The sequence below is a fragment of the Protobothrops mucrosquamatus genome, unplaced genomic scaffold (assembly GCF_001527695.2).
Source record: "Protobothrops mucrosquamatus isolate PMUCROS unplaced genomic scaffold, P.Mucros_1.0 scaffold_154, whole genome shotgun sequence".
Taxonomy (NCBI): domain Eukaryota; kingdom Metazoa; phylum Chordata; class Lepidosauria; order Squamata; family Viperidae; genus Protobothrops; species Protobothrops mucrosquamatus.
This window is the reverse complement of record NW_015386230.1, coordinates 1,962,541-1,981,498: the sequence shown is the minus strand read 5'-3', so window position 1 is coordinate 1,981,498 and position 18,958 is coordinate 1,962,541. Positions and strand designations below refer to the sequence as shown.

Here is an 18,958-nt window from a genome sequence, read left to right as displayed (position 1 = left end):
GTTCCCCATCTATCTCCTCATCCAAATCATTGATATAGATATTGAAGAGCACTGGGCCCAGAACAGAGCCCTGGGGCACCCCACTACACACTTCGCTCCATGTAGATGCAGTTCCATTGAGGACCACATGCTGAGTACGGCCGGTCAGCCAGCTACGGATCCATCTGGTGGTGGTGCTTTCTACCCCACATTTTTCTATTTTGTCAAGTAGTAGGTTGTGATCTACTTTATCAAATGCCTTACTGAAGTCCAAGTAAATTATGTCCACAGCATTCCTCTGGTCCACTAATTTTGTCACTTGGTCAAAGAATGCAATAAGATTTGTCTGGCATGATCTATTTTTGACAAACCCATGTTGGCTTTTAGTAATGATTTTGTTTGCCTCTAGGTGTTCGTTGATTCATTGTTTGATTATCTTTTCCAGGATCTTCCCAGGTATTGAGGTCAGGCTGATAGGTCTGTAATTTCCTGGGACCATTTTTTTCCCTTTTTTGTAGATGGGAACTACATCAGCTCTTTTCCAGTCCTCTGGTAGTTCCCCTGTGCTCCAGGATCTTTGAAAAATATAGTTCAGTGGTTCTGAGATCACATCTGCCAGTTCCTTGAGAACCTTGGGGTTTAATCCATCTGGTCCTGGCGAATTGAACTCGTCTAGGCTGGACAGGTGCTCACTTACCATTTGCTTGCCTATCTTAACTTGCGTTTCTATTCTGTTTTTTATGGCACTATTTTCAATAGGTTGGTCTGGTTTTTTCCCTTTCTGTAAAGACAGATGCAAAAAATGAGTTAAATAGTTCTGCTTTCTCCCTGTTGCTTGCCTCCTTCTTGCCACTTTCACCCACTAATGGACCAATCATTTCCTTCACTTTTTTCTTGTTTTTTACATGTTGAAAGAAGCTTTTTTTGTTATCTTTGACTTTGGTCGCAAGCCTTAGTTCATTTTGAGCCTTGGCTTTCCTCACTTCATCTTTGGAGGCTCGGGCTATTTGCTGATATTCTGACTTAGTTATGTGCCCCTCTTTCCACTTTCTATACTTGTCCTTTTTATCTTTCAATTTGTCAGAGAGTTCTTTATGCAGCCATGCTGGTTTGTTTTGAGAGCTGTTATTTTTCCTCTTTGTTGGTATTGTGCTAGACTGGGCTTTTATTATCTCATTTTTCAAAATTTCCCAAGCTTCTTGAGTTGTTTTCCCCTTGAGGATTCTCATCCACGGAATCCTTCCCAAGCCCTAAGTTTATTGAAATTAGCTCTCTTGAAGTCCAAGACTCTAGTTTGACTGTGTTCTATTGCTTGTGCTTCCATAATGTTGAATTCCAATATTGCAATAATAATGACCACCATGGCTTGCAACCATAATTCTGGGCTTGACAGTCATAAGTTGACGACCTGTACTTAAAAGAAGCTACTACATATATCTATTCAGAAGCCATGTGAAGATTTATTTTTCTCTTGTTATCACATAAACAAATTATCATGCCAAATTTACAGAATATCCCCAAATTGAATATTTTATTTTTATTTAGAACACTTTGTGGTAAGAGAATTTTAGCATTATTAATCTAAACCATGAATAATTAACTTCCTTTACTTTGAATCTTGACAGACATACTATAGTTATATGCAATCCTGCAGTGAAATCAGTACTGAAGGCAGCAGGTCCAGTGCTTTCAGTCCTATTTTAATTATGTGCTTTTTAAAATGAAAGGGTGCAATATTTTAGCCTTTTTTTAAAAAAAAAAGAAAAAAGACAAATCAAGCCATGAAGAAATTGTCTATTACCACTGAATTAAGGTAATATGATTCTGGGGCTTCAGAGATTGCAAAAATGAGTATGGAAGGCCACATGTATCCATGAACTCTCCATCTACCACCTACAAAAGCAGAATGGGTTATATACTGTATTTCAAAATACTACTCTAAGATTTGTAGAGCAATATATAATACATTTCTATATAATTTATATAATTCTTTCATTATCATTTCAATTGGCCCACTTAAGTGTTAAAAATAGTTTGGAGCTTAGAGATATGGGAGAGGTCACCGAGAAATATAAAAAGAGAGATCCTGTAGTGAAAATGGTTATGGATCTAACAATTGTAAGTCAACCACTGGGCTTAAACATTCTGTCTATCTAGCAAGAAATACAAATGAAATTGGTCAATATTTATTCTGAATTGTTATATTTCTGACAAAAAGTTGGGATACCAACCAATCAAGCAAAATATCCTGAAGTCTGTTGCCATATATCAATCTCAAAAAAGAGTATTCTAAATAAATATCTCTGGGGCAACTTTACCCGAGGCTTAACATGATAATAATCTTCAGTTCCAAAATCAGAGCAAGATCAAGATTCCAGGGCTTTTGCCTTCTACAACTGTGAATGAACAATCAGAGCAACTTGGATATTGTATTAGGCGACAACAGTGTTATCCTAACAGTTTAACTCAGTGGGAAGCTGAAGATATACTCTCAGTAAATTGTTGATGTGGATAATGAATCCTAACCCCATACTGAGCAGCAATGAAACAATTTATAGACCATATGGAGGAAAATATTCTGCCAATTCATATACACAATGGAGCTTCAAAGTCCATTGCACTGGTATCAATGTGTTTTTCACTGTTTATTCTATTATTCCATTACTACAGTTATGTTTACATTTCATTTTTTCATTTTTGTTATTGCAAGCTGCCTAGAATAGCCCAAGGGCAAAAGAGGTGGCAAATAAATTTAACAAATAAATAAATGAAGGATAAATACCATGTCACAAATACTATACTTATGTTGAAATGCATTTATCCTCTTCCAAAATGTCTAAAATATTTTATAAATATTTTTACACACACAAAATAATTTGAAGTCTTAAGTGTCTGGGACATTTTACAACATATATAAAATATTTCAATTGAGGAATAAAATAGGTTTGAGATAGGAGTGGTAGAAGAAAAGAACCAGGCTGGTTACACAATTCACACAGAGATCACCAACAGTGAATAAACAAGAAACCATTGGATCAGGAAGGAGGAAGGCTTCTCACATCTATTTATTCCCCAATTCCCCTATTTTGAGAAGAGCCTGGATAAATCTAGGAAGACAATTTGTAGCATAAGCTAAATTAAGAGATAACTAAGCAGTTTAAATTTTGAGAAGAAAATTAAAAGCTTTTAAGCACCAAAACATATTCTGTAGATCTACTGAAAACAAACGGATAAAGAATAACAATGAATCAATTGTGGCATGCTCCTTGCAGTTTGCAAAACATTGTTAAAAATAAAAGGATCTAATCTTCTTGGTTAACAATGTTGCATGCTCATTTTCCTACGTTCACCTAACGTCAAGTGCAAAGGATCAGGATCACACATAAGTTCAGAAGATTTATTGATCAATCATATGCATAAGAATCTGGTCAACTAATGAACAGCACTAAATTGGTGCTAAATAAAAGGTAATGGAATTTGGAGGGGGCTGGACTTGGAACATTTATGGATATGTAATGATTCTAGGCTAAGTTCTCTCTTGACTCCGCCCCCTCAGGCTGCCTGCTCTTCTCCTACACCTGATCACATTTCTGCAATCCAACAAGAACACAGCAACAAAATACAACTAATGGCAATTTTTTATACCAAGCTAGCTAGAAATAGTTTAAGAATTACTTTCACAGCTATCTTATGTTACTACATTATCTGAGCTATCTCCAAAAACCCAATTTAGAGCTAAGCCCTAATAAGTGTCCTGTGCACACTCCTGCTTGAACTTCTAAAAGGGATATATATATATAACTGATTCGTTACCATCTGAAAGATGCTTTTCTGCTCTTTTGCCTGCACAAAATCAACTTCCCCACTATAAAGAGAATACAGATCAAGTAAAGCCACCCGGTGTCAAAAAACATATGTGGATAGTTAATAGCTGAAAATACTGGCCTCCAGTATTCAAATCCAACTGAGAAGGTACCTTTCTTAAATCACACGTTTTTGGGGCTAGATATCTTTCTGCCTTTTTCTTCAACATTTTTACTTCCTTGCTTGCCCATTTCAGTACTTTCTGTGGGACGGTTCAGCATTTTCTAATACCCAAACATTGAACCTTACCAGCAGTAAATCTGCAGCAGAAAAAGTGTATGGAATAATATGCATGAAAAACACTTTGCCTTGCACCAATTTTAATCGGCTTTTGCTAATTTCCTAATTAATAGTGAATGAAAATATTACTGTCCTGAAACACTTTTATTCTGTAAAGGCAGGGGAAATGTATCATGAGGGAATCCCTGAACTGTTCATTTCTAAATATCTAACATGTTTCTGTTTTTTAAAATAACATAATTTATCTGTATCAAATAAGAAACAGGATGATTATTTCCAAACAATACATCATAGGTAGTTTAAATCTTAATCTAATTTCACCTTGATTTACAATTAATTAAATCCATTAATTTTATTATAACCCTTTTAATTTAGTAAGGATTATTTCAGCATAGATTTCAATGTGATACTTGGTCTTGTGTGTGGTTTTCAGCTGAGATTAATTATTTTCTATAGATTCTTCTATTTTACCTTAAAATCCTTATATATTTTGATTTATACCTACTTTAAAGCAAGAAGCACTTTTGTTTTCTTAAGATACGTATTTTGAAACCAGAAGACTATCTTTTGCAAAGTAATCCTGTTTGAAATGTTTACTATGTGTTTGTGTACATGTTTGCATGCATTTTAATATTTACTAATGAAACTACATGAGGAAATAATCCTGCTGAGTTTCAACATCAGAACATTAAAAAATGATTTAGCAAAATATATCCTTTTGATGTAGCTAATGGCCCAGGTTTATACACGGAAAGCAGTAGCTGACCTACTGCTCTAATTAGGCTGGCAAACATTTGACATTTATGCTGTTGAAAGTAGACAACATTTATCGCTTGAGGGAAGTCTTTCAGTTCTTCTAACACTCACAGAATCTCTTGCATTGCATGCTGTGGCCTTTAAGCTTCCAAATGCTCAGTGAATGTGTCTTCAATTTACTGATTAAAAAAGAAGGCTTATTCCGCAGGAGGAACACTATATAAACCATATTATTTCAGCCATCTTGCACCTGTTGTTAAATTTCCTCTTCCCAACTTTATAGTACTTGATATGTTTTTTTGATGTCCTTCCAATTCAGGCGATGGATTAGTCTTACTAGTAAAACAGACAAGGAAAAATAATTTTTCAGATCAGACCTGTACGTAGCTCTGTCTCTTTCTTCCCCAGCCAGGATCCATTTAATCCAGGGGTAGGCAACCTTGGCTCTTTTATGACTTGTGGACTTCAACTCCCAGAATTCCTGAGCCTACCCCTGATTTAATCTCTTATTCTTCCAAAGTTTCTGTGATGGCACTCAGGTCAATGATAAAAACTGAGCTGTTCCATAGAATGTTCTAGATCACGGGTGTCAAACTCGATCGCGTCACGTGATGTTTCGTGACGTTCATAACTTTTTTGCCTTTGCGGAACTGGGGTGGGCGTGGCATGCATGTGATGCATCTGGCCTGCAGCCCGCCAGTTTGACACCCCTGTTCTAGATAGCTAATTTGCCCATCTTTTTATCTTATATCTGTTTATCTGTATTTTTTTAATGTTTAATTTCTAAATTTGTTATTCCTATTTTTAATGCTTATAATGGAACTGTTAATATTTTTCATATTTTTTAAAGAGCAGGTTTGCTGTTTGCTTAGGTTGTAATAGGATATAAATAAATAACTACAATAAACAGAAAACAGTAGATAAAAAGAAAAAGGGGCAAGAAAAAAGTATATTTGAAGAACATTAATTCAGAATGACGGAAGTATCCTTTTAATTGTCTAATTGGGCATCCATACATTTCAAACATTTCCTTCAATGTTGCATAGTATTTTATGCTATCGCTTGCTAGCTATTAAACTGATCCATTTTAATTGGTTTCACAGCTATACTATTCATCATAAATCACTATGTAAACTATACATATATTTTGGTCAAATCAGAAAAAAGGTATTTGTAATGACTAAGATATTGTGCTTACAAGAATTTAAGTGTTAATTATACATTACACATGAGTAAGCATATTATCAATATTTATGTGCCATAAACAGGGATTTGGATTTCTCCTGTTTTTTGAGTAAAATTCAGAGAAACTCTACAGAATTACTTCCTTATGGGTTAGACTCCTTTTTTTGCCAGTACCACAAAATATTGCTGAGGCCTAGATTCTGCATCCTCCCCTCCCTTCTCACCAAACAATATCCACATGGCGTGTCGGGGTCTTTCCCCTGCTCGCCAATGCTGTTAGCTCCCCAATGTGTGTGTGTGCTTCTTGGGGGTGGCCATCCAATAGTTCTTGCTCACTATCTCCCCCCCCCTTTTCGTTGTTATCCGAACTGAGTTATTTGCTTTCTGGGAATCTGTGGGGTGCACTTCCCCCCTATTCTCTTTACCCATCAACCTTATTCATCCCCTGGCTCGCGTACATACACCTGGGCGGTTGTCTTGCCTGTGGGATGTCCCTGACCATCACCCCCTCCTCCCCACTCATTTCCAACCGAGCCTGGGAGGTTGTCTTGCCTGTGGGATGCACTGTCAGTTCCTTGTTCTCACTGATGGTCTCTCCTACTGTCTCATCCTCCTGATCTTGTAAGGAATATGTCAGTTGTCTTCGTCTCCCATTGGTGCACTGTTCTTCCCACCCCTTTAATGCCTGGTATGCTGGCGTAAGATCTATGTGACGGTTGATGGAGTTCTTGTCTGACAGCCAGGCCTCCTTGAAGAAACGGCCTCCCTTGGTGGTATCATGGGATATGGCCTCAACGCTGGCGAGGTCGAACCCATGGCCACAGTTGGTCATATGGGCCCACACCTGTGAGTGTTGTTCCTGCCTCTTAATTGCCAACTCATGTTCATGGACCCTGGTCCTAAGCCTCTTAGAGGTTTCTCCAACATAGTTGCAGGGGCAGTCTTTGCACCTGATCTTATATATTACCGAGGATTTCTCCCCAGTGGGGAGTGGCTCTTTGGGGCGCAGAACCCTGGTACATAGGGTCTGGTCTGGTTTATGTGCCACCTTTACACTGAAGGGGGCTAGCAGTCTGGCCGTGGCTTCAGAAACGCCATTGATGTATGGTAAGGTAGGTCGTATGGATTGTGTCAGTGTCATAGTGGGGAGGGAGCGGGGGAGCACAAGATTTTTATCCTGGTGTTCAGATACTTTTATTACTGCCACGATATATATATATATGTTAATGCTAGAGTTTATTTCTGATGTACAGAGGGATAAAACTATGCTCTTAATATTCTCTTCCTTTGGATCCTCAGTAGGTTGAGAGGTTAACAGAGAAATCTCTAACTATTCCATTTAATATTCCCACATAGCCCAAGAATCAATGTTTCCTAAAATGTATATAATGCTAGCACAAAGATTTCAATAGAGAAGGGAAGTGAAGTGAAGTGAAGTGAAGGGAAGGGAAGAAAAGGAAAGGAAAGGAAAGGAAAGGAAAGGAAAGGGTTTATTTGCCAGGTTTAACTAATTCCAGGAAAAATTTGCAATGCTTTAACAACACTGGAGTAAAAATTGTTACCTAGCCATTCAAAAGTACTGTGTGTGCATACACATACATTACCTTCTTGCCTCTTCTTTTCAGAATAAACCCATATTAATTTCTATGCTGTTGTTCATACTTTTCTAAGTCACAGTTTCCAGCACCTTTCTCCTGATTCACAATATCACAGATCCCACAGCTGTTAACCAATTTCTCCCCAACAGGCCCCATTTTAAAAGAACAAAAAAGGCAATTGACTATAAAATAGTATCTTCAATAGTGCACAAGTTTAACACTTTAATAAAATAATCCTCACAAAATATTTCCAAACACAAACCTAAAATTATTAAAAATCATGCAAGCTGCAAACTAAATGCATATATGTCAGGAAACGTCCCAAGAAAGCATAATTGTAACAGATACATAGTTTATTAATTGATCAGTCTTACAATCATATCAAAAAATAAAACAAAACAAAAATCAATACAGGATCTGATTCTAGGCTACAACAGATAAAAGAAAATAAGTAACTGTAAGAGACCTAATCCTTGGGCCATGGTTTGGTATCTATATCGTGTGATGCCGTCATCTACTTAAGTCTAGTTTAAATAGTTTACTGGGTTTGCACAGCACACTAAACCACAAACCATGATCAATAAACCACATTATCTAGATTTATATAGCATATCATATTACAAACACCAAACCATATTTTAGTACATACCATATGTGAACCAGGCAACTAAATCTATGCATAAAATTTGCAAAAATCAAAGCATTCCCTTTAGAAGCAATGTGTTATTTAAGATAAGACAATTAAATTAGATGCAAATTCAGTATTCAACTTTAAAGTTCAGATATTTTATCAAAATCATTGCAAATTTCTGAACAAAAAAGCCTTTTCAGAACACACGTTTTAAAAAAACTCTTGGCAAAACAATACAGATAGTCCTTGACATATGACCACAGTTGGGACCAGAATGTCTGTTGCTAAACAAGGCAATTGTTAAGTGAGTCATACCCCATTCTATGACTTTTTTGCCATGGTTATTAAGCGAAACATTGCAGTTAAGTGAATTATGCAATTGTTAAATGAATCTGGCTTCCCCCATTAACTTTGTTGGAAGCCAGTCAGGAAGGGTGCAAATGGCGATCACATGACCCCCGGATGTTTCAACTGTCAAAAATACATGCTTACTGCCAAGCGCTCAAATTTTGATCACATGACCATGGGAATGCTGCGACGATTGTAAATGCGAGAGCCAGTTGTAAGTCATTTTTTTCAGTGCTCTTCTAACTTTGAACAATCGCTAAACAAATGGTTGTAAGTTGAGGAACATCTGTAGTAAAAACAATTCTAGAAGGATAACTTTGAGCAGGTAAGCAACCTATTTGAAAATCTTTGAGTCAATGGTAAATCCTGACAACTGCCTGGACAGGTACCTGCAGTTTTCTTGGCAAAGTTTCATAAGTGATTTTCCATTGCCTGCTTCCTAGGGCTGAGAAAGAGTGTTTGGCCCAAGGTCATCAGGCTGGTTTTGTGCCTAAGTGGGGGGAGGGGACTAAAACTTACAGTCTCCCCATTTCTGAAAAAACAAAAGGGCACCAACACACTTCAACACATATGCTTGGTTAAAAAAACTGCACTGAACTATGGGTTATACTAATAGTGAATTAGTAGTCACAGTTGGCTTATAAACCACAATGCTGGATTCACACCAATATTAAACATAATGTGTTCTGTTAGGTTTTAGTCTAACGTGCTGGTATGAATTTAGTCATTTTGATATGCAATTCTCAAGACAGCAAGATATATGTAACATTTGAACTGTGGCTTATTCAACAAACTATAATCAGGCAAATGATAATATTTGCAGATCATGCAATTATTAAAATGAAAACAAAAAGGGGGACTGATGGAGGAGAGAGGTTGGCTAGAGTTCTCTCCAGTTCACATATATATTTTACCACACACTGAACATAAGCAGCAAAAACATTTTAGGACATAAGCCAGGCAGCTGGATGTACAATATTCTTGGATGTCTGTCAAGCTTTCGTGCCTCTTATGTTAGGAGATACAGATGGAATACTGGGGCTTCACACAGCAAACTGTATAAAAAGGATATAAACAAAGAGTATATTTAGTACAGGCATGTACATGTGCCTGGAAAGCCTGAGACAATCGGATTTATTTTTTTCTTTTTAGAACTGAATGGCAGCAAAATTTCAAATAGAACTGTATTAGAATTGTGTTCAAATAGTTTTTTGTGCACTTTATCTTAATGTCATATTATATCTAATTTGTTTCGTGGATCTTTTCATTATTAACCTGCTGCCCATATTCATTTTCCTTAGCAAAAATTAATGGGTAATCCCATCAACTGGATTAAGATTTCAGATTTATATTTTCATAGTAACTAACTTAATGCAGGACCATTATCAGCTCTTAGCATCTTTGAGCAACTGTAGAAGTCCTAACACCCTGACAAAATCTTCCACAACTACCTGCCTCAGTACAGTTTTGAAAAATCAGTTACATCTAGTGTTCCAAGTAGCACAGACAGGGATAAGAAGTCCCTTTAATTTTTCACAGTGCCCATCATGCACTACCATTCTTGAGCAATGTGGCAATTAAAAAATGTAACCACTATCAATCAGGGTTGCATGGATCACTTCTGCCAGATAACTGTCAAGGCACAGCAATGAACCAACAGGCTAAGTAAATGAAAAAATATCCAGAGACTTCTTAAAGCCAGTCTCTGCATTGCTTGTTGGGTAAACTAAATTGTTTCTAATAAACCAATACATTTCTTCACAAACAAGATCTGCAATTTAATTATCACAGCAAAGCTTATCACCCTTTCTTATTCCATCTCCATGCATACCAGTGGACAATCTCTTCTCACTCTAACAGCAGTGACCTTAGGTAATTGCTTTCTTACACAACTTAAGATTGCAAGTAGACACAGAGCAGAGCAGCTTCAGGTTAGAACAGTGGTTCTCAACCTGTGGGTCGGGACCCCATTTGGGGTCGATCGACCATTTCACGGGGGTCGCCAAGCAAGGCTGTCCGCCATTTTTTTGTCCGCCATTTTTTTTGTCCGCCATTTTCCCTTTTCTGGCGGGTGCCTTACCTCCCTTGGGCTGGGCCAGCTGGTGGTCGGCCTGCTCCGTCTCTGCCGCTTGCCAGCTACACCTCGGTCGGCGCAGGGGGCGGAACCACGCATGCGCGGCGCTCCCGGGCAGGAAAAGTCGACTTACGACTGGTTGGGTAGTCCTCGACTTACGACCGGTTTAGTCCTCGACTTACGACCGGTTTAGTCCTCGACTTACTACCGGTTGGGGTCGCGGCATTAAAAAGGTTGAGAACCACTGGGTTAGAAGGTAAGTTTGTTTCCAGTGATCTTTATCTGAGCCTTGCTGGAATCACAATAGCTAGGTTCACACGTACCTCTTAACCATGATTTGCTAAATTAGTGATCACATACTGGCATAATGCACCATACTGAAACAAAGTCATATAAAACAGTTTATTATTTGAAGGATCCAACCAGCTAAACCCATCAATAAAGAACCCATAATGTCATAATGAAGTCCAAACTTTATTATGTTAGACAAGAATGTAATTAACACTTCAAATCAAGTCAATGCTTATTACAGTCAAAGACAAGATAAATAATTAAAACATTGTTTATTAAAAATAGAATGATAATACACTAATACTAATTAGTATAAATTTACACTTCCAAACTTAATTCAGGTCTCTTGTTGCAGGTAGTCCTGTGTGAAATACAAGTTGTAATGAGACCTTGTCACTAGGGAACAAATTTTTGAAACTAAAAAGGTAATCTTAGGAGTCTCTATAAGCTAAATATAAAGCTCATCTCAGTGAAATTTTCAGGAAAGTAGAATTAGTTCAGTAGAGTAATATTCACAGCAGGATTGTTAATTCAATCTCACCTGATCACACGGGCAGAACGTCTAAGAAAATTGAGGGGTAAATAATACCCATCAATAATTGGGATCAATTGTGTGGAATTGTTTAAGAAGCTGATAAAAGTGTAACATTTGACTTAGATTGTTCTGAAATTCTATGTTCCAGATCCTTTATTTTATAACCTCTTTCATCTTCTCTGATCACGGATGCAAAAGATACATGGGTACAAGGCTATATAAATTCAGTTTGTTTTAATGGTCTTTCACTGTGTAACTCTAAAGTTATCAGATGATATTAGTAGAGTAGAAACAACACAACTGGTGCAAAACTAAACCTTAGCCTAACCTTAAGCCTTATCTTAGTCAAGATAGCTAACCAAACATTGAATTCAATTTTGATTCTAGTTTTGAAAGTGCATTAGGAATGCAGGACTGAAAAAGAAAAAAAAAATCAATGGAACAGAATAAGATCCTATTATATAATAATTCCGTGGTTGATTTTGCAACAAAACATTTCTCTTCATGAAGCTTGGAAAATAACTCTTATAAAGTTTAAGTATTTAGCTTGTTTATGGCTGTCTATATGCCATTTATGGATCTTAGTCCTGTTGGGGGAAATATGACTATTTTGTTTTATGACTGTTAATAATTAGCTACTTCTCTTGGCAATGATGGCCTCAAAAGCTCTCCTGAGTCCAATCAGAGTCATTGACAAGGTCACAGCATCATCTACATAAAGCAAAATAGAAAAAAATCTTCTCCAGACACCTATTGAGCAGAAATATATCTTGTTTTACTCTCTTGGACATTGTAATTAGATCAGAGAGCTTCCAATAGCATCTTACTCTGCTTCTTGTATTTTCACACATTTGTGTTTAGCAGCAACCATTTGCCAGTAGTAGAATTCTCCAGCTTTTCCCATTCTCAAGACTGACTGAAAGGCTGTCTCAAAATAGAACCCATAAGCTGCAAAGCTTATAATAAACTGTATCACAGATGGAGAAAGTTCTCAAAGGAAAGAATATATGAAGTTTTTTGCCTTAGCAGAAGGTTCTTGCTTTCCTCCATTAGAATATACATGGCAGACAGCAATCATTTCATTGTTTACTATATCATATAACTCTAGTTCACTTTTTAATATAGTTTATTGATTTTTTGAAATAAGAATCCTTGGTGCTTAGTAAACAGCGTATTGTCTGGGTTCATATGTTTAAAAAAACAATAATAATTAATTTCTATAATTCCATGATCAATATATTAATTAATAATATGTTAATAATATGTTTCCTAACTCTAGTTCACTTCTAAAGAACTAACTAATTCTATAGTGCAATGCTGGGCACACTGAATATTAGGGATGGAAATTAGTGGGGTAATTGTATTATCTTTATGAACATCTTGTTTATCTTCACTTTAATGCAAATAATTTAAAAGATTGCCATAAAATATCTACAGTCCACATTTACTTAAGAAATAATAAATATAGCTAAATATAGCTAAAAGTTATACCAAGCATATGAGAATTGACCACTTAAAGCCCTATGGATCACTGCTTTTTTTCCTGCTTTCCAGAAGGCCTATACAATAGAGGAGAATCTAATATTTAAAGAAAGTCCATTCTATGAAGTTGGTGTTATTAAGGGAAAACATCTTATTTTAACCATCATAATGTTATGGAAGTTGTGCAATAAAATTCACAATTATTTAAACATAATTTTACTATCAACTATCTCCCTATTCTTGAATACATACACCTCATATTTGGTGATATGTAGAGAACAATATGGTTGAATTGCAAATAACATCTAGATTAGAAATTCTAATTTCCAAAAAATAGCTTAAGCTTGCTTGAAATAAAACTGAGGTCTGATTGCATTTGTGACATACTGTGAGGAGATAGTGGGGGTTATACTTTCAGACTTGTAAGTTTCTGTTAAAATAGCTTTACAAAAAAAGCAGAATTGACTCATCTGGTCATGTTTCCTGTAATAAGATTGACATTAAGCTTGCAAGTCTGAAGGTAAATATCTCCTTCCCATATACAGTCAAAAGAACTAGGCAGGATCTCTTCTGAGCCTCTTGTCCTGCCCACTATTCAGCTGTAAAAAATGCTGTCTCTTATCTGACCATCCCTTGTAGCATCTCCTGGCCCATGCTCCCATTACAGACAAAAATGTGCATAAACTGACCTACACAGTTCTCATTATTAGAAAGGAAAATTGCACATCTTGTGGGTAAGATTAAGATTGGTAATATACTGTACATTGTTTGTCTTTCTAAATAAAAACCCTGATTGATCAAAGCCATGGTGATGATCATGTGTTATATCTGGGCTGAAAGTAACCACTAGAAGAGATACAGAAATATTTAACACAGCAGATTTTTTTACAGATATGGTAGCCTTAAATAAATATTTTTAAAATTAAACAAACTAGGAAATTGTCAACATTTTAGATTAAGTTAAATCCACAAATGCTAGAGAATCTCTAGCATTTGTGGATTGATGGATCTGATCAGATCAACTGACATATAGAGATAAACATCATTTAAAAGATGTAACCAAAAGTCAAGGAAGGCATCAAACATCCCACAACACATCTTCCACAGCAACCAACACCAGGATAAGCAGAAAAACGATCAAATAAACAATCAGGGAAGAAACAATAATATAATCAAGAAAGAACCCATATCGCAATAAAGACTGGCAAGGAAAGCTACAATATATATAAACAAACTGCAAACTTCACTGTCCAGTGCATTGGTGACATTATCTAGATTGGTAATGAAATGTCAAAAACCATGCTCAGACAAAATCAGCAGCCCAACAAAATATTATACAGTTATGCATGGAGGGAGTAGACACTTAATGAGGAAGGATTTGTTAACACAGTATACAACTATATTATTCATTCCAATAATTTGGGTAGAAGTTGACCTATGCCCCATCCACTTTTACAGCATTCTCTGGAAATCAGCAGAGAAGAGGCGTTGTCTTACCTGAACGCCTTTTCTCAGCACGGAGATGGAGAATCCACCAATGGGTTTTCTCTGTCTTCCTGCCCAATCAGATCAAGTCAGCCAAACCTGCCACGCCCGTCCTGGACTAGGACTTTCCAGTCTCGACATGGGCGAAGCTACTGACTGACAGTATGACGTGTTGGCTCACAGGACCTAACCCTAGGCCTAAAGGACCTGAGAGGGAGGGAGTGGATTCTCCATCTCCGTGCTGAGAAAAGGCGTTCAGGTAAGACAACGCCCTTTCTCCAGCACAGGAGATGGAGAATCCACCAATGGGACATACCAAAGCCTACTATCCCTGAGGGAAGGAAGCAGACAGATCCGGTGTGACGCCTCGAAGTACCACCTGTTGGAGAACCCTCCTGCCAAAGGAGGCCTCTGCAGAGGCGTACTTGTCCAGCTTGTAATGCCGTATGAACGGCGAGGGTGAAGACCACGGGGCCGCCCAACAAACGTCCTGTACGGATGCCTGGGTGGCCCAAGCCACAGGGGTAGCCGCACTGCACGTCGAGTGGGCTGTGACACGACGTGGAACTGGCAAGGAATCGGACTGGTACGCCCCACCAATGCGTACCCTGATCCACCTTCCAACTGTAGAGGCGGACACCCTCCGACCCTTGGAGGAAGGATGGAAGGAGACGAAGAGGACCTCAGAGTTGCGGAAGGCAGCCATCCGTTTGATGTAACGACAGAGTGCTCTGCGGACGTCCAGGGAATGCCATTGCCGTTCCAAGTCATGAGATGGATTAGGGCAAAAATCGGGAAGCACGATTTCCTGAGCCCTGTGGAATAGAGAGTTAACCTTAGGGATAAAGGTAGGGTCTAACCGAAGGACCACCCGGTCCCGGTGAAAGATGCATAAGTCCTCCCTAATGGAAAGTGCCACCAACTCAGATATCCGCCTTGCTGAAGTGATTGCCACCAGGAAGGCGACCTTGAGGGATAAGGACCACAAATCACACGTCCTGAGAGGTTCAAATGGCGGACTGGTGAGGGCCTGTAGGGCCTGCAGCAGCTCCCAAGAGGGATACCTATGCACAACAGGGGGCCTAGTGTTTGTGGCATCCTTAAGGAATGAGCGTATCAATGGATGCTGACCTAGGGTCACTATGGTGTCACATACAAGCAAGGTGGAGAGAGCTGCAACCTGTCTGCGCAACGTATTTGGTGCTAAGCCCCTATCTAGACCCTCTAATAGATAGTCCAAGATCCTTGGAATTGTCAAATCCGGTATAGACAGGTAGTGCTTGGTGCACCACTGACAAAAATTCCTCCATGTGGCATCATAGATGCGGTTGATAGCAGGCCGTCGTGAGGCCTGGTTCAAGGAAATGACGCTTGGTGAGTAGGACTCCTGGGACAGGATCCGGCGCTCAAGTGCCAGGCGGCCAACTGAAGCCATTGGGGCTCCAGATGATGCAGAGCCCCCTGGCTGAGTGAGACGTGACCCGGAGGGATCCTCCACTGGTGAGATCTGGAAAGGCTCACGAGGTCGGAGAACCATGGTCTCCATGGCCAGTATGGGGCCACGAGAATAACCTCCACCCTTTCTTGCAGGAGCTTGCGGACGACCGCCGGAAGAAGAGGGAGAGGAGGGAAGGCATACAGCAGACTCTCCAGCCACGGACTTCGAAGAGCATCCACCCTCTCCGCCCCTGGGGACGGAAAATGGGAGAAGAACCTTGGCAGTTGGGTGTTCGCCGGGGAGGCGAACAGGTCCACAATTGGTGTGCTAAACCTGTCTGAGATCTCCCTGAAGAGGTCCGGGTGCAGACACCATTCCAAGTGGTCCACTGTCGACCTGCTCAGGAAGTCTGCCTGTCGGTTCGCTTCCCTCGAGATGTGGTCGGCCTTGATGGAGGCGAGGTTGGTCTCTGCTCAGGAGCCCAGCAAATGGGCCTCGGTCATGAGGGTCCGGGATCGGGTACTCCCTTGCCAGTTCACATGGGCCTTTGCCGCCACGTTATCCGTGAGGACCAGCACGTGATGCCTCACAACCCTGTTGCGGAAGTGGCAGAGAGCCAGGTGTATGGCCCTCAGCTCCAACCAGTTGATGTTGTGCCTCAGGTCTGACCAGGACCACCGCCCTTGAGCCCACTGTGACTGAAGCTGTGCTCCCCAACCGAACAGACTGGCGTCCGTCGTGAGTGTGAGCCGAATGGGCTACTTGAAGGAGGACCCTCTGGCCATGGCTGGAGAGAGCCACCACTTGAAAGATCGCAAGGTTTGAGGGGGGACCCATACCCTTCGGTTGGAGGAGCTGGTGCCCAACATTTGGAAGGAGAGCAGGAACCACTGGAGGTTCCTGGAATGCAATCTGGCCCAGGGAATAATCGCTATGCACGATATCATCTTTCCCAGTAACTGGGAAAGGATGGCCAACGTCACTATCCGGTCCCTGCATATTTTGAGGACCAACTCCCGAATACTGTCCTGATGTTCCTGGGACAGATAGACCCGGCATTCTACCATGTCTATAATGGCTCCTAGGTATAATAGCCTGGTCAAGGGAACTGTCTGGCTCTTCTGAAAGTTTACCGAGAACCCGTGGTCCTGGAGGACCTTTATCACCAGTCTGAAGTCTGACTGGGCAGCTGGGAGCGACAATGACTGGATTAGAATGTTGTCCAGGTAGCATTGGACCCGGACTGGAACCAGTCTCAAGTGAACGGCAAGTCCCGCCAGGATCTTGGTAAACACTCTGGGAGCCAAACGGGAGTGCCCTGTATTGATAGTGATGACCCATATAATTGAACCTTAGAAACCGGCGGTGGCCGAGAGAGATGGGAATGTGGAAATACGCTTCCGTAAGGTCTATGGACGTTAGGAAGTCCCCCCTTCTCATTCTGCCTAAGATGGAGTGGAGCGTTTGAATCTTGAATTTTCGGTATGCAAGATGGTGATTCAGAGCTTTGAGGTCTAGTATCGCTCTCCATCCTCCCGAGGCCTTGGGGACCACAAAGAGGATGGAGTAGAATCCCCGACCCCTTTGACCTGCTGGCACCGGTTCTATGGCCCTTACGTCCAGAAGGTGATGAATGGCCTCTTGCATGAGGCCGCTCTTTATGGGATTTTTTGATTGAGGGCAAGAGATGAAACATCCCGGCGGGCTGGAGATGAACTCCAGAGACAGGCTGTGATGAATGGTGTTTAGGACCCAGACGTCTGTGGTGGTGACCTCCCACTGATGAGCGAAGAGGGACAACTTGCCCCCTATGGGACCTCCCGAGAGTCGGAATGGGCGTCCCCCCCCAAAAGGGCCGTTTGCCCTGGAACTGTTGTCTGGGCCTGGGGCCCGACCTGTCAGTCATGCAATCCTGCCTGGCGGTGAAGGGGCGGGGAGGACTGCCTGCGGGTGTAATGGTTGACCTGCCTGTCAGCCCTTCTGGTAAGGTGGTTGAGTACCTTACGTTTGTCCTTGTTCTCGGTCAGGTACGGTGATAAGGCTTCCCCAAATAGCTTACCACCCTGATACGGGGCGGATGCCAGACGCCATTTAGATTTAGCATCAGCATGCCAGTGCTTTAATCACAGCATGCAAAGTGCCATTACATTGGACGCCATGGTCCTGGAGGAAAACCTGGCAGCGTGTAGAGTGGCATCGGAAACATATTCCGCTGCTGCCACAAGCTTGCTCAGGTGTACGGACCTGATGTGTACGGACGTCCTCCGGAGGAATCCTGACTTGGAGCTGCCAGAGCCAGAGGAGAGATGACCTGGTAAAAAAGGATGCAGAAGTGGCAGCCCTGATAGCCCATGCTGCCGCCTGGTGTGTTCTGCGGAATGTTAACTCCCACCTCCGGTCCTGGACAGCCATTTGTCCGAAATGGTATAGGGTTTTCTGCCTGAGCAGGGGGTTGGACTAGATGACCTCCAAAGTCCTAACTTTACTATTATTATTATTATTATTATTATTATTATTATTATTATTATTATTATTATTATTATTATTATCTTTAGCGCCTCGGACATGTCACCTGAAATCGTGGTGGAAGACACAAGAGGGGCCAAGGGCTCGTCCACTGTAGGCACCTCCAACGCATCTGCCAAATCTGGAGCCGCGTTGAACAGTCTTTTATCATTCCCACTAGGGAGAAGTTTTCGAGTTATGAGAAGAATGGGCAGGCTCCATTACACTCGTAACTCGAGGACTGCCTGTATAGGCAGAAGTAGCTGCAGCCATAAACTGCCCAATTTGCATCTGCCAGTTTAAGATAATTAAGCTCACTGCTGCAGTTCATGGCATTCCTGTGTAATCATTGTCATAATTCCCCAAACTATCAGAATCCATCCTAAAATTGCCTGTAGTTATCCTCACCAAAGTCCCAAAAGTGCTTTTTCAAGAGGCAACTGGACTTTCTTGTTTTTCTTTGAAAATGTTTCGCTTCTCTTACAAGAAGCTTCTTCAGCTCTGAGCATCCTGTCAGAACTGAAGAAGTTTTTTTGGATGAGAAATG

The 18,958-nt window shown here is 40.4% G+C and overlaps 1 protein-coding gene across 1 annotated transcript in view; it reads right to left on the bottom strand.

Moving 5' to 3' along the window:
• The window catches only part of EVL (Enah/Vasp-like), a 77,912-nt gene extending 70,747 nt beyond the window's left edge, over positions 1–7,165 (bottom strand). The window contains exons 1-3 of the mRNA XM_015820268.1: positions 6,506–7,165; positions 4,093–4,185; positions 1,781–1,872 (exon numbers count right to left, since the gene is read on the bottom strand). Of these exons, the coding sequence (XP_015675754.1) occupies positions 1,781–1,872; positions 4,093–4,185; positions 6,506–7,165 (845 nt within the window). The remainder of the gene's footprint in view (positions 1–1,780; positions 1,873–4,092; positions 4,186–6,505) is intronic.
• Positions 7,166–18,958: the final 11,793 nt, after the last annotated feature.